At 42.1% G+C, this 14419-nt stretch overlaps 1 protein-coding gene across 5 annotated transcripts in view; it reads left to right on the forward strand.

Moving 5' to 3' along the window:
• Window positions 1-14419, forward strand: part of rassf5 (Ras association domain family member 5) — a 37228-nt gene that overhangs the window by 13632 nt on the left and 9177 nt on the right. For 3 of the 5 annotated variants that reach the window (XR_012593406.1, XR_012593405.1, XM_074631236.1), the window contains exon 1: window positions 8124-9225. Coding sequence is in view for 3 of the 5 variants with exons in the window: in XM_074631236.1 (XP_074487337.1) it covers window positions 9079-9225 (147 nt within the window). In the remaining 2 variants the exon portion in view is untranslated. Of the gene's footprint in view, window positions 1-5562; window positions 5691-8123; window positions 9226-14419 lie in introns of those variants that run through there. The other 2 variants (XM_074631217.1, XM_074631227.1) reach the window with 1 other exon arrangement.

Genomic DNA, 14419 nt, shown 5'->3' on the forward strand with positions numbered 1-14419 from the left:
TGGTTCTTTTTTGCTGCCACCCCCCTCTTTCGCTTTCTCTTTCATTCTTCGCTGTGATTATGTCGGTGTCAGCATCACGTCTACATAACCTTCAGTGCCCCTCTGGGTCACTGGATCCCTGCTGCAGTTTCTCAACCAGCTCATTAGCACTCACACATGCATGGTACAGCATCGCAAGGAGGTACACCTACTGTAATACCAGGCCTGCGCACACATCAAAACGCCTCGTATGCATACCTGCACTTAAGTTTCACATTTAGTCCAGCACCTTGTAGCTTCACTGTAACACCTGCTCTAAATGAAACCTAATCCTATAACTTTAATATAACTAGTCCAAACTCACGTTTTCACAAGGATGTCAGCAAAAATACACACTGAATCATCACCACAATGTTTTGTTTTGTTTATGTGTTGATTTCCTTGTGTGTAACTACGGTAGCTACTCTATGTATGTGTGTGTGAGTGAGAGAAAGAGTGTCTTATCAGTGTGGGAATAATGTGGATGGTTGGTGAACCGTGACTTGCTGACGGTGTTGTATCTCACTGTAGGTGTGGAACAGGGAAACATCTCTGAGCGTTCCTCCCATTTTTTCGTTGCAGCTCGCCCAGCTGTAATTCCTGTCTCCTAAATTAATTATCAGGAAAGAGACTAAGGGCAGGGTCTTCTTTAAGTAACCAACACCCGCAACACAAACACTTACTTCTGTCTGGAGAATGACAACAGAGGAAGATTAAAGACACCCTTTTGAGTTTTTGACCACTAGTAGCGCTATGGAGCAGTGTTTTTAAAAGTAGTTAACATTTTTCTTGGTTTCATGCGTGCACACGCGACAAAAAATACACACAATGCGTTTTGGTGAGTAGCACTGAACAGAAACAAAAATCTCTACAGGGCATCTTTTAAGGAAAAGTTGGACCTTTAGAGAAATATGCTCCCATGTCTGTACGGCAAATATGAAGCTTCTGCCAGCAGCGTTCTGCCACGTTCTCATCCCAACTCGTCGACACTTTGACAGACCCTTGGCGTCACTTTACGGTCACAGTAAACATATGATTAACATTGTGAATTCAAACAAAAACACTTTAGTGTGGTTTAGGCAACAAAACCATTTAGTTAGGTCTAGGACAAAACATCATGGTTGGGTTTAAAGTTACTATGTTTGTAGAGTGAAAATGAAACGCACAGGAGCCAAACTGTGTTTTTTTTTTGCTCTTTAAACTACGTCACCACACTCCCCGACCACTTTCTCTCTGTAATATTGCCATGGATGGGTTTCCATTGTAGTTTGCTTGAAAGCCTGATGCGTCTCATACAGACACTAAAGGGTGCTTTGCACGTCGGCATCACACGCAGACGGTCGTGACAAAGCATCGGTATTTGACGCCCTGGGAATGAGAACAGGCTGGGCTATCTTAGCTCAACACTAAGACTAGAAAAAGCTAGCCTGGGTCTGTCCAAAGGCAACAAAACCAACCTACCGGCGCCTTTAAATGGCGTTAGCTTTTTTATGGTTTTGTAGGCGGTTTGGATCAAGCAAGGCGAGCTCTTTCCTGCTGTTTCCAGTCTTCGTGCTAAACTAAGCTCCTTATATGTACTGTACGAACATGAGAGTGGTATCGATCTTCTCATCTAACTCAATTAAAGGAGCGTATACTCCGAAATATTGAATATTTCTGTTAGTGTAAGTATGGTCGAATATAGAAGTAGAGGCACAGTCTGTATCCAGAGAGAGGGTGGATAGAATAAATGAAGGAAAGCAGGACAGGAAAGGAGTTTCTCTCTTCCTTTCCCCTGTGTGCTTCCTTTCTTTTTCTCTTTCTGCAATGACCTCTAAACTGTCCTGAGCAGAGGATCCCTTATCTGAACTCTACTCTTTCCTCAACACATCCCTCCTGTCAGCGAGCCAATGCAGCCCTTCCCTCTTTCTCTCTCTCTCTCTCTGCCAACCTGTCTCTGTCACATACTTGTGTCTATCTCCCTCTCTTAATGCACTGACCTTTAAACTGTCACGAGCAAAGTATCCTCTATCTGAACTTTCCTCTTTGTTAGACACATCCCTCCTGTCAGTAAGCCCTGTCCTGCCTCCCTTTACGCTCTCCTCCTTAGTCCCTCTTTCAATAATCAGATCTACTATTTTTCCATGTGCAAAATGAAGCATTTCATTCCCAAACAAGATATTTTGAAATTCTCGCAGTTACAGGCATGAAAGTGAAAGTCATCCGTGATTGATCTGAGCTTTATAGCTAATTAATAACAGACACACGGCCTTCTACCGGCGACCTTATGTAAGTAGAGCTCCTCTCCTTCCACAGTGGTCATCAAGAAGCTTGTTGCCATAGTTACGGTGCTGATGCTGAGTGTGAGAGACGCAGTGTGTGTCCCTCTCGTAGCAGGATACAGACAGAGCCACTAATATCAGTAGACAGGAAAAACAACCAGGCTGAGCTCAGCTGCAGCAACAAAGAGAGATGTACCAGAAGACAATGTGTTGTCTCAAAGCAAATATTTAAGTATTCTATAAGGTTTCTAAAGAGAAGATTGTGTTGAAATCGTTTTTTATTCATTCTGGCCCGTGGCGTGTAGACTACTGTACAGCGTTTTTTCGTTTAAGAACCACAAAAAGAGGATCTGACTCAGAGTTTCCCTCCAAACGGCAGTCCTCTCTCTGCTCCTGCGGTTTTAAAATCTCTTTTTTCTTTAGCGGCGGATTATCTCGCCAACAGAGGAGGCTATGTGAGGCTATGCGTCTCAGAGGAAAAGCCTCTGGCCACAATAAAGTCTAAGAGACATAAACAAGCCAGAGGCTGTCAAATGTGGGACCAACTAAAAATCAAAGAACCGTGGATTATTTTGGGAGGTTTTAGGGGAAGCACCTAAATCTATTCCTTTCTTGCTGAGCAGTGAGATGGGAGTTGACCATACAAGGGCTCCTATACTGGTACAGTACTTTTAATGTGTAAAAGGAGTCCGTCCATCCATTGTTACGATACAGTAGGTCTGTATTACATTATCTATTTGTTTCCCGAATGCTCTTTACTGGACCTTGTACATTATGTCCTTTTATAAATTATGTAATGTGTGTGCATTAGAAGACCGGTTTACTTAGCAAAGTATTTCCTGCCATCTGATGATAAATGAGACGTAGAGAAGTGGATCTAAGTGGATCTTAAAGTGCAATTAGTAGAGTAAGTTTGGTAAAACTTCATTTTTACAGGTCCACAAACTAAAGTAAACTATTTGAAATTTCTTTGTAATTACTGCCAAATTACCCCAATATTTACCTCAAAATGTATTAAAAATGACTTTATTATAACAATAATATAATAACATTACAGTTTTTCTCATTCACTTTGGCTCAATTCGTGAATGAGAATATTTTGATTTCAAAACAATGAGTTCAAATCTCTAAACAATTAGTTTGTTGTTCACAACAGATTAGAATTTCTCATTCATTCAAGCAAATTGCACGTGTTTTGGCACATGTGTGCTAAAGAGTAAGTACAATTGTCTACAATTTGCGCAATAGCCACATGAACCACTTGGACATTTTTCTAGCTGATCAAAACTGATGATTTGATTCTCAGTGAAGTTGCAACACTGTTCACAACTTCTATACATTCCTTCATCGTTTGAGCCGTCACATGCAAAATGATCCATTCGATTATTAAAGTCTGTCAGACATACCTGTATTGTCCATAAATATCTATGTTGAGGAGGTACAATTTGTTGTTTTTTAACTGTAATACCGAATGTTTTTCAGTGCTGCAGGGTTGTTGTTTTTTGGCATAGATGTCATCTTGTGGCAAATTTTCTGTTCACTGTATATGACTTTACATGAAAGTATATGAAAAGTGAATTTTCTGTTTATTATACATGTAACACATTGCTACACAAATACATTTACTATATACATACTGTGCATAGACAAATGTGCATATCCTGTTTCTGTGTAACTACCACAGTATTGTAGAGTATTTTACCTACTGTTGAATTGGGAATCTAAAAAGCTCAGTGTGATACACAACAGCATTTAGCGCAACAAAACTGACATTCTGGTATAGTACAGTAAGCAGTCAGTGTCAAGAAACAAGTAGAACAAAACAGAGATTTATATATAAGAAACATTTCCAGGGTTGACATCCATGGTGAAAAAACACCTAAACATTTTGACCAGTACGGCTCACACGATGACAAAACAACTTTTCATTTTGGAGGCATTGACCAGTTTACAGAGACAGTAACTATGTTTTGAGTGAGTTACTACCTTTTGCAAACATGCAATAGAGTTGTGATGCCCAATGAAACAGTTGTGACCGTTGCACTTTTACAGTTTATAATAATAATAATAATCTTTATTTATATAGCACCTTTAAAAACAGATACAAAGTGCTTTACAATAAAACAGAATACATTAAAAACACAGGGATAACAAAAGGTACTAAAAGCCAACAACTAAACACATAAAAACCCAAAGGGTAAAACAACTACAATGTCACAAAACATAAATAAAATCACAGAAAAGCAATTCTAAACAAGTGAGTTTATAAAAGTGATTTAAAAGATGCGACAGTTTAGAGAATGTTAAGACTGTTTTGTTTTTGCCAAAGTGACGGAGAGAAACTGTAAATGGATAAGTGTATCCTATAATTACCATTCAACCTACACAAAAACAAGTATTGTCAGGTATGTTTTGTTGATGAATACTCTCGCTGCAGTCTGGTACCTGTAGGTGTATGTCTGGCATTAACCACTAGATGGAGCAAATTCTCTATAAAAGGGAGTGTTTGTATGACTGCACATGTTTGACTCAATTTCACTTCAAACTCCCAACCTGACAGATGACTATACACAGTCTCTGAAATGAAATACCACAGTTCAAGTTCATTGTCATTATGCATTAAAAACTACAGTTGTACATTCAAATGCAATGAAATACATCTGTCCATATGGCTCTCTGGTTACTCAAAAACTGTTTATAATAAGAATAATAAGAGACCACAACAATAATAAGAAATCCTACAATGATAAATAAATCTCTGTGGGTTATTAAAGTGCTTGTGCGTTATTTTGAAGTGCTTGCTGTCCAGTAGTTTAACCGCCTGGTAGGGCTGGGCGACTAAATACCTCAATATCGATATTTTAGGGTTGACTATTGGTGCTTTCACAAAATATTTACACAATGAGATTTTTCATAAATAATCATCAGTAATGTGTATATAATGACTAAGTGGGTAAAAGTAAATAAAAGAGCAGCTAAAACAGTCTGGAAAGTTCAGAAAAGGTCATCACTTTACTGTAATGCAGCCTGTAAAACCAGGAAAAGACAACACTTATGCCATATTACCATATCCAAAATCTAAGACGATATTTAGTGTCATATCACGATACTGATATAATATCGATATATACCACATGGGGTGGTAAAAACTGTCTTTGAGGCGGCTTGTCTGAGTTTATAGGCTCATAGTTCACAGTGTGAGGTCAACATTTGATGGCGTTTTCTTCACTGCTTCTACTGTGTGTGTTCTTGTCTCTGATTGGTCTGTTTCTGTGTCCATCAGACTGTAGCTACACCTGTCACCTGGAGTGTGAGAGCCAGGTCCAGCTGGACTGCAACCGGAAGGACAGAGAGCCCAAAGAAACTCCATCTCCCAGAAGACGCTGCTCCTCTGCAGCCCCTCTGCACAAGGTGAGCATTTCAAATACAACAAAAAATATGGTGTGAAGAACTATTTGTTGCCATTCTTCATGTGTGTGTTACTGGTGCAGAGATGTACGTGAGTCACGGTTGGGTAATGGCAGGGTTCATTCTGCAGCATCTCTCCAAGCCCACACTCTTACATAACCATCCTCCTCTTTCACATGCTGTTCCTCCTCCTCCTCCTCCTCCTCCTCCTCCTCCTCCTCCTCCTCCTCGGTTGTCTGCTTATGAATTTATACATGCGCTCATTTGCTTCTTTTGGTCACAGAATGTTCCCAGGACAGAATATGCTCCGTCACATAACCATCTGACGTGCCTCCCTGCCTCTCTCCTTCACCTGCTCTGTTGCTCCCTCCTCCTCCTCGTCCTCCTCCTCCTCCTCCTCCTCCTCCTCCTCCTCCTCCTCCTCCTCCTGCTCCTCCTCCTGGATTCTCTCTTTTCATCTCTCCTATCCTGTAGTAATGGTTTGATTTATTCAATCAATGCTGGACCTTGATGTCCTCACTGTCCTCAGCTTCTCTTATATGAATGCAGACTAATTAGGTTCATCGCTGCTCTCTGTTAGCTCAACCTATTCTCAAATGTTATGTATGCTAGTGGAATATATTTCAAAAGTTACACTCAAAATCTATCATTTCAGCTGCCATACTCTCATATTATACAGTAATTATGTATAATAATTATGTAAAATTCCTCCTGAAAATAGTGCTTCGCCCACTCTTTGTGTAAGCACATGTGAGTGTGCATGCTGCTCTTGGCATCCCAGCCTCGGTCACCCACGCAATGTGGTCCGAACACACACACACTCACACACGTACAGTAACATGCACCAGAGAAAAAGCTGGATAACCCCACAGGCCTGCAGCAGTGCGTTGGCAGCTACTGTATGTGCCGAGGGGGCAGATAACGCAAAATTAGACCCCTGGTAGTTTGCCAGGTAGTGCTGCGCTTCCAGAGAGCGTGACACACAATCATTGTACCCTGAAACACGTTGATTGGGAACGGTGGGAATTGGAGCGAGCGAGGAGGGGGATAAATTAAATACATTTCACCAAATGTCTTTTACTTTTTGCTCAAACAGTTCAGGCTGTTTAAAACACGCTCATTTCTTTCAATATTCAACATCTACTGCAACAAAATTATGACACACACATTTTTTGTGGAGTCATTTTTAGCTACTTCGTCTTTCTGAGTGTAATGACTGAGTAGTTAAAGATAATGAGCTGAAAGTCATTATTAAGTTGAGCAATGATGATGTCTGTCCTGGAGGTATGTGAACTCTGTGACTAAGGCCTGTCTCTCTCCTGTTGTGCCGAGTACTGCAGACAAGAGGAGATATGACAGTTCATTTCCTGCAGTCCTCTTTCTCCCCTTTTGCTCTGCTTTATAGCTGCAGCTGTGTGTGTGTGTGTGTGTGTGTGTGTGGTTGTGTTTGTTCCTCCTCCATCGTTACAGCCCCTTATTGTGTGTGCATCAGCAGAAATTGATCCCCCTTTTTACCCCCTATACGCACATACATGCAGCACACTGGCCAGGCTTCATCGACTTGAAGCCAGCGGGAGTGTCGTTCAGTATGCATATGTGTGTGTGTGTGTTTGTAGCATCCCACCCCCTACAAGCCGCCGTCTCCCTCAGTAATTACACTGATGGGAGAGAGGAGCAAAGCCGCAGGTCATCAGTCTTCAAACCTGACAGAAAGACACCCGATGAAAGGGTGACACTCTGTCCCTGCACACTGCAGCCCTCCACTACCAGATAGGTTTACCTATAATGTCTGAGTAGATTTTAAAATCATACTATTACACACTCAGACACAGCATGTGCAGACAGATGCACATCAATCTCAGCAGTGACGGCGGCATTAGCTGCTTGGTGACAAGGGGGGGTGGGGGTCACTGCCAGAGTCAGAGGGCAGATTGCTGGGTCAGCGTTAGGTTAGAGGTCGCCGTAATCACTATCCTGAGGGCAATCATTCGTTATTTCCTTAATCTCACTTTAATAAGCCCTGTGAGCCCTCCCCTCCATCCTCCACCCTCCACCAACAAACCAGCGGTGGTAGACGGTGTCTGTCGCCTGATTGGTTTGGGTGTCGAAACAAAAGCCTCAACTAATTATGGCAGCATAAAAGCCACATGTTTACAGCGGTTGCCATGGCTTCGTTGCATCCTGCTGCAGAATCTCACTAGAAAAGCAGCCATCTTCCTGCTTCCTCCTGTCATTGCTGCACTTATGTATGTAAAACAGGAGCTGTGAGGCTTCATATCTCTCACTCATCAGCATTTCTCTTTCTACTTAACCATGCCTCTCTCTCTCTCTCTCTCTCTCTCTCTCTCTCTCTCTCTCTCTCTCTCTCTCTCTCTCTCTGTGTGTGTGTGTAAGAGGAAGTGGCCATGCTCTGCAGGGTGCAGTCGCTTGCAGGAAGAGAGTGGAGGGAGAAGGGGGAGGGTGCTTGCAGGCTGATAACACTCTCAACCACAGATGGTTGAGCAAAGGTTGCAAGAGAGTGAGGGAGCAAAGCGGGCACAGAGACAGACAGAAAGAGAGTAAGGAGAGGAGAGGAAGGGAGACAGTGAGAAAGAGAGAGAGGCTGAGTGGGAGGCTTCTCTGGTAGTAAAGCAACGGAGAGAAGAGGAGAGAGGAGGTAGGACGGGGTCTGTGAGCGTCTTGTTGCTGCAGCCAAGAGATCTTTACTCTACGACGCTGTTTACTCTGGACTCTGGGGACGGATGGATGCTCGCACACACTAATGCCGGACTTGAATTGAACCGCTCTTTGTTTTCTTCGCGGTGGCTCCTCTCAGAGACGCAGACACAGACAGACACAGGAAAGCAGGATGTGGTATTGCATGCATGCCTTTATGAGCATAGGTTTGCAGGTATAACAGGGGCTCTCAGGTGAGCTGGGTTAACTTGAAACCAACCTGTAAACTGACTCCTTGACACCAGCAACGTGCCTATGTGTGTGAGTTACATACTGTGTATGAGTGTGCACGTGTGTGCATGTTTAGCTGCAAGTGACCAGGTGCATATACTGTATGGTGCATTTGTGACACCGGCGTCAGAGCAGACACACGCGTCAGGAGGAAGTGACACGTCTGTGCTCACTCTCGGATTTCCTGGTCCCCTCTCCGGTGGCACGCAAAGCGCCGAATCTAAGCCGAGTTCACCTGTCTCGCCCTCACAGGCGGGACCTAAACTCTTCTGGATGCATCAGCAGAGGAGCGCTGACTTTTTCTGGATGAGTAAAGGACAGTTAGAAGCGTGTGGACTTTGATTGTGGCTGAGTGTCACATCAGCCCCCGCGAGATAAACCAGCACTTCCTCAAACTATCAGCGTGCTGCTGCTCTGGTGCCGGCGGCCGTCTCTGGACCTCTCCATGACTGTCAATACGGTGCTGACCCCCTCCATGACCAGCAGTAACAGCATGAGCAGCGGGTACTGCAGCCTGGATGACGAGAGCGAGGACTTCACTTTCTTCACGGCCAAAACCTCGTTCTTCCGCCAGCCCAAACAAGCAGCTAAGGTACAGAATCAGAGTGAGACAAACTCAGATGGGTCAGATGGTGGTTGTTTCAGTTGGACTGGGAACCAAACTGACATTTAGATTAAAAAAACACGCTACCAGAAAGCAGAAGTGTGGAGAGGAAGTGGTGTTTGTGCATTCTTAAGTAGGCCTGTAGGTGTGTGAGCGTGTAGGACGGGGTTACTGTCATACATCTGTTGTGTCACATTGATCTGTTGGCCTTGTTCATCAACCTTGATGCCTTCTGGCAGCTCATTTATCATGTGAGTGGCTAGCAAAGATTTAGCAACATAGTATGAAAACACTGTTTGGTAGAGCTGCAAGGATTAATCGATTAATTGTCAACTATTAAATTAATCACCAACTGTTTTGATAATAGATTTGAGTAATTTTAAAAGCAAAAAACGTTGGGCTGTCAGTCGATTACATGACTATGACTTGCCCCAAACTGCATGTGATTATCATAAAGTGGGCATGTCTGTAAAGGGGAGACTCGTGGGTACCCAGAGAACCCATTTTCATTCACATATCTTGAGGTCAGAGGTCAAGAGCCCCCTTTGAAAATGGCCATGCCAGTTTTTCCTCGCGTTATTTAACCTCCTTCCCAACAAACTAGTATGACAGTATCTTCCCTCTAGCTTTAAAACTGATCCCGCTGCAGCCTAAAAATCACAAGTTGTGTTAATGTGTTAGAAATTAGTGCCGTTAAAATACATTTTTATTAATGTGTTAACTTTGACAGCCCTAAAAAAAAGGCAAATTTCTCTGATTCCAGCTTCTTAAATGTGAATATTTTCTGGTTTCTTTATTCCTCTATGACAATAAACTGAATGTCTTTGAGTTGTGGACAAAACAAGACATTTGAGGACATCATCTTGGGCTTTGGGAAACACTGATGGACATTTTCACCATTTTCTGACATTTTATAGACCAAACAACTAATCGAGAAAATAATCAACAAATTAATTAAGAATGAACATAATTGTTATTTAGCCCTACTGTTTGGAGAGTTAGGACTTTATTTCAGACTGCTAACAACGATCAACAGATATAATGTGTTTTAGGGCTGAAAGTAACGATTATTTTCATTGTCGATTAATGTGCCATTGTTTTTTGATTAATCGATTAATTGTTTGGTCTATAAAATGTCAGAAAAATGTCCATCAGTGTTTCCCAAAGCCCGAGATGACATCCTCAAATGTCTTGTTTTGTCCACAACTCAAAGATATTCAGTTTACTGTCATAGAGGAGTAAAGAAACCAGAAAATATTCACATTTAAACAGCTGGAATCAGAGAATTAAGACTTAAAAAATTACTCAAACCGATTAATGGATTATCAAAACAGTTGGCGATTAATGTAATAGTTGACAACAAATCGATGAATCGTTGCAGCTCTGATGTGTTTGCTGTATTTCAGCAGAGAAACTGAGTTAATGATGCTAACCTATAGATTCCATAGAGGCCTCTTCTCTACCGTGCGTGGGAGAGGTTTCCGTAGAAACACAGCTGATATTTTAGCACCAGAACAAGTCTGTGTGTGTGTGTGTGTGTGTGTGTGTGTGTGTGTGTGTGTGTGTGTGTGTGTGTGTGTAGGGCAACTACTTGACAGTAGCAAACCATTTTCCTAGTTACCATAGCAACTCTTGTTGGCTCACACTTCCTGAGATTTGCTCTACTATACTCTATTACTTCACACATAATTGTGTCAGATACTATAGCTCCAGTGCGTACAGTATGACTCGCTCTGCAGGGTGCTGCCTGTTTGTCGTTGGGGCTCGTCCCAAGATGCACAGCAGGTGATTGAATGGTTTTCTTTTGGAGACGTGTGACATAGAAAAGACGAAAAGTGTTTCCGGAGATGAAATTCTTGAAAACCACACAGACATTTGCATTCATGTAAAACACTCTCCGGCCCTCCTCTCCTCTTGCTGTCCTTGTCCCGGCTGTGCCTTTGGTGTCTGACTTAGAGAAGGTATAATCTCTGAATAATTGACCAGCTGTGTTGTCAGCGTGTGGAGTTAGGGTTGCTGCCGTGCTGAGACAGAAGGGTATTGGGGTTAGCCTGTCTGGGCTGCCGGCGCAGAAGCGGCCAGCTGATGATGCAGCCAAAGAGAAATGGATTAACGTATAGTGTAGCAGCACAGTCAGCTGTAGGACGTAGGAGGGGATGGCTCTCTCTCCTCTGGTAGAGCATTAAAATGAGCCATGCACTGAAAGGGTCCTGTTTATTTCCATGTGTTTGAATAGGAAAAGAAGATAATGCAAAGATCTATGTGGCATCCTGTGAATACACACATTATCATGTAAAGATTTAAAAAATGTGTCACTGTGACACATTCGGGGAGATACTCACATTCATCAAAACAGTGAAAGGGGAGTTCAGATCCTCTTTTCTTTATGAATTATTTCCGGAGCTGAGCCTTTTGCTCCAGATTAGCCAGCCAGCTTTAATGTGTTTTGAGTGTGTGTGTGTGTGTGTGTGTGTGTGTGTGTGCGTGCGTGCCAGTGTGATGAGCAGGAGGTATGTTCAGTTTGTCCTGGTCTGCTTTTTGATGCAGTGAAAATTAATGAGTTACGTCACTGTTGTATAAAAATACATTTTCACATACTAGAGCTGCAACAATTATTCGAGTAATTGAAGAAGAAGAAGAAAAAATAGTAAATATCTCTGATTCCAGCTTCTTAAATGTGAATATTTTCTGGTTTCTTTACTCCTCTATGACAGTAAACTGAATATCTTTGAGTTGTGGACAAAACAAGACATTTAAGGACGTCATCTTGGGCTTTGGGAAACACTGATCAACATTTTTCACCATTTTCTGACATTTTATAGACCAAACAATTAATCGAGAAAATAATCGTCAGATTAATCGACAATGAAAATAATCGTTAGTTGCAGCCCTGTCACAGACACATTTACAGCATAAATCTGTGCAGTATCTCATACGCTTCACACATCAAACAATTTGTGTGTAGAGGTGGACTTCATACAGTACTGTACTGTATTAAAGGTACTATATGTAACATTTAGAAAGTCCTTGTTATTAATGACACTGGTGGCCGTTAAGTGAACTACAGTCAGCATCCTGTCGCTCGTTCTCGCACTCTGTAGGCGTGAGCGATCATCCTGTGCATCGGCCAAAATCGTGACGTTACATCACATTCATATATCACCTTTACTATCTGTAATGTCCAATCTCCATGATACTAACTAGTTTGCCATTTGCGAATTACTTCAACAGCTAACATTACGAAGCAAAACCGTCCCGAGTCCTTCACACAGAAATCAGTCCACAGTCTGCTATAGGCAACCGAGAAAGTCGGGGAAGGTCTCAGCTTTTACATTACAGTCTGTTCACACTATGGCAATACGAAGCGATTAATACATATAAACAGTTTTGAAGTACTGGTACTTGAGTATTTCTTCTCTTATTACTACACCTACACTCAACTACATTTCATTTCAAGTGTTTTATGTTCATTTGAGGGAGTAGTTAGTTATGTCATAGATCAAAGACTGTACGAACAAAACATAATATACACTTTAAAATATGAGGCATAGCTTTACATTACAGTACAACGCTATAAAAAGTAATTAGATTAGCACCACTGGGACCGCATACGACAGTGAAATACTGATAACTTGTACACTAATCTTGTATTTATACATTGTGGTATGCTAATTTTAGGGTCAGAGCATTTTCACCGTTGTTTATGTGTGTGTGTGTGTGTGTGTGTGTGTGTGTGTGCGTGTACTGCTGGCACACAGCGGCCTCTGAGCTGTGAAATAGACTCAGCGTGTGTGTTTTCCTCGAGCTTCTCCTCCTCGACACTTGACCCAGTAAAGGCGTTGTGCCCCTGTTATCAGCGTGTGCGCACGTGTGTGTGCGTTTTCACCAGTTATCGTTGAATTCTGTTTCTTTACTCTGTATTATTTGAGTGTTGTTAGCTGAGTTCTGATGGCGCTCGCCTCAATGCCCTCAATCTTGGCCGGTTGTAATAGATCCTTTAGTCTAGTGTTACCTGAAGATCATGATGTCAATCACGCGCGCGCACACACACACACACACACACACACACACACACACACACACACACACACACACACACACACACACACACACACACACACTTGCAGATTTGAGTGACAAAGTGAAGAGGGAGTTCAAGTTAACAAAAAGGTGGTCAGGTTCAGACAAACAACCAGCTTTGGCACATGGTTTAGTACTGACTAGTTTCAAGCAGTCATATGACCTCTCTTGTCTGATCTCATCAGAGTGAGAGCATCAACACTTACTCACGTCACCCTGAGGTGTGTGTGTGTGTGTGTGTGTGTGTGTGTGTGTGTGTGTGTGTGTGTGTGTGTGTGTGTGTGTGTGTGTGTCTGCATGGCATGTGTACATATCTGTGTGTGAACCTTATGTAACAGTCTTAGATATCTTAGACTCTTAAGCTGCTTTACATCTATCTGAATCATCTATCATTAAAGTGGATTAACTGGACCTGTCACCCGTAATATTATTATTAGCAGACAGTGACCGATCATTCAGTGGGTACTTATTGCCAGAGGCTTATGCTTTCTAGGAAAAACTGACCTTCAGTTGTCGCATTTTTTCAGCAAAGAGAACATATTTGATCACTTGTGTCATAGCGTGCTACAGGGAGGACGTATTTTTGTAGGCCAACCAGGAAGTTGCCTTGACAAAAAGCCAATATGATTGTTCCATTGGGTTTTGGATTATTGCAGAAAATAAGCTCTGTGGCAAACACACATTTATGGATTAATTAAACATTTTGTTCAGCAAGATAATCTCCACACATGAACACCGAGGAACGAGGCTGTAAAGACGGACAAGTTGACGTGATAACATTTTGTAGTATCATTTAGCCATTTGTTAGCAACCGCCTTTTTTAAAGACATATAAAAGCTTCAAAATTCACGAGTGGGATATTTAACAACGTATTTTTTATTGTAGAACAACACATTAACATTTCTTCAGCTTGTGTTCACCACAGACCTTATTCAGGCAACTAACTAAAAAAAAACCTGACTTCCAGATGAGGGAACTGGAAGTGATAAAATACAAACTCATATCCAGGTTTTAGGACTCATTCCTGCAGCTCTCTCTTAGGTACATTGTTAACCTGGACGCTCCATGCCTAGCACTGCGTATGTTGAGTGAAAATGTAGAA

The sequence above is a fragment of the Sebastes fasciatus genome, chromosome 1 (assembly GCF_043250625.1).
Source record: "Sebastes fasciatus isolate fSebFas1 chromosome 1, fSebFas1.pri, whole genome shotgun sequence".
NCBI lineage: Eukaryota > Metazoa > Chordata > Actinopteri > Perciformes > Sebastidae > Sebastes > Sebastes fasciatus.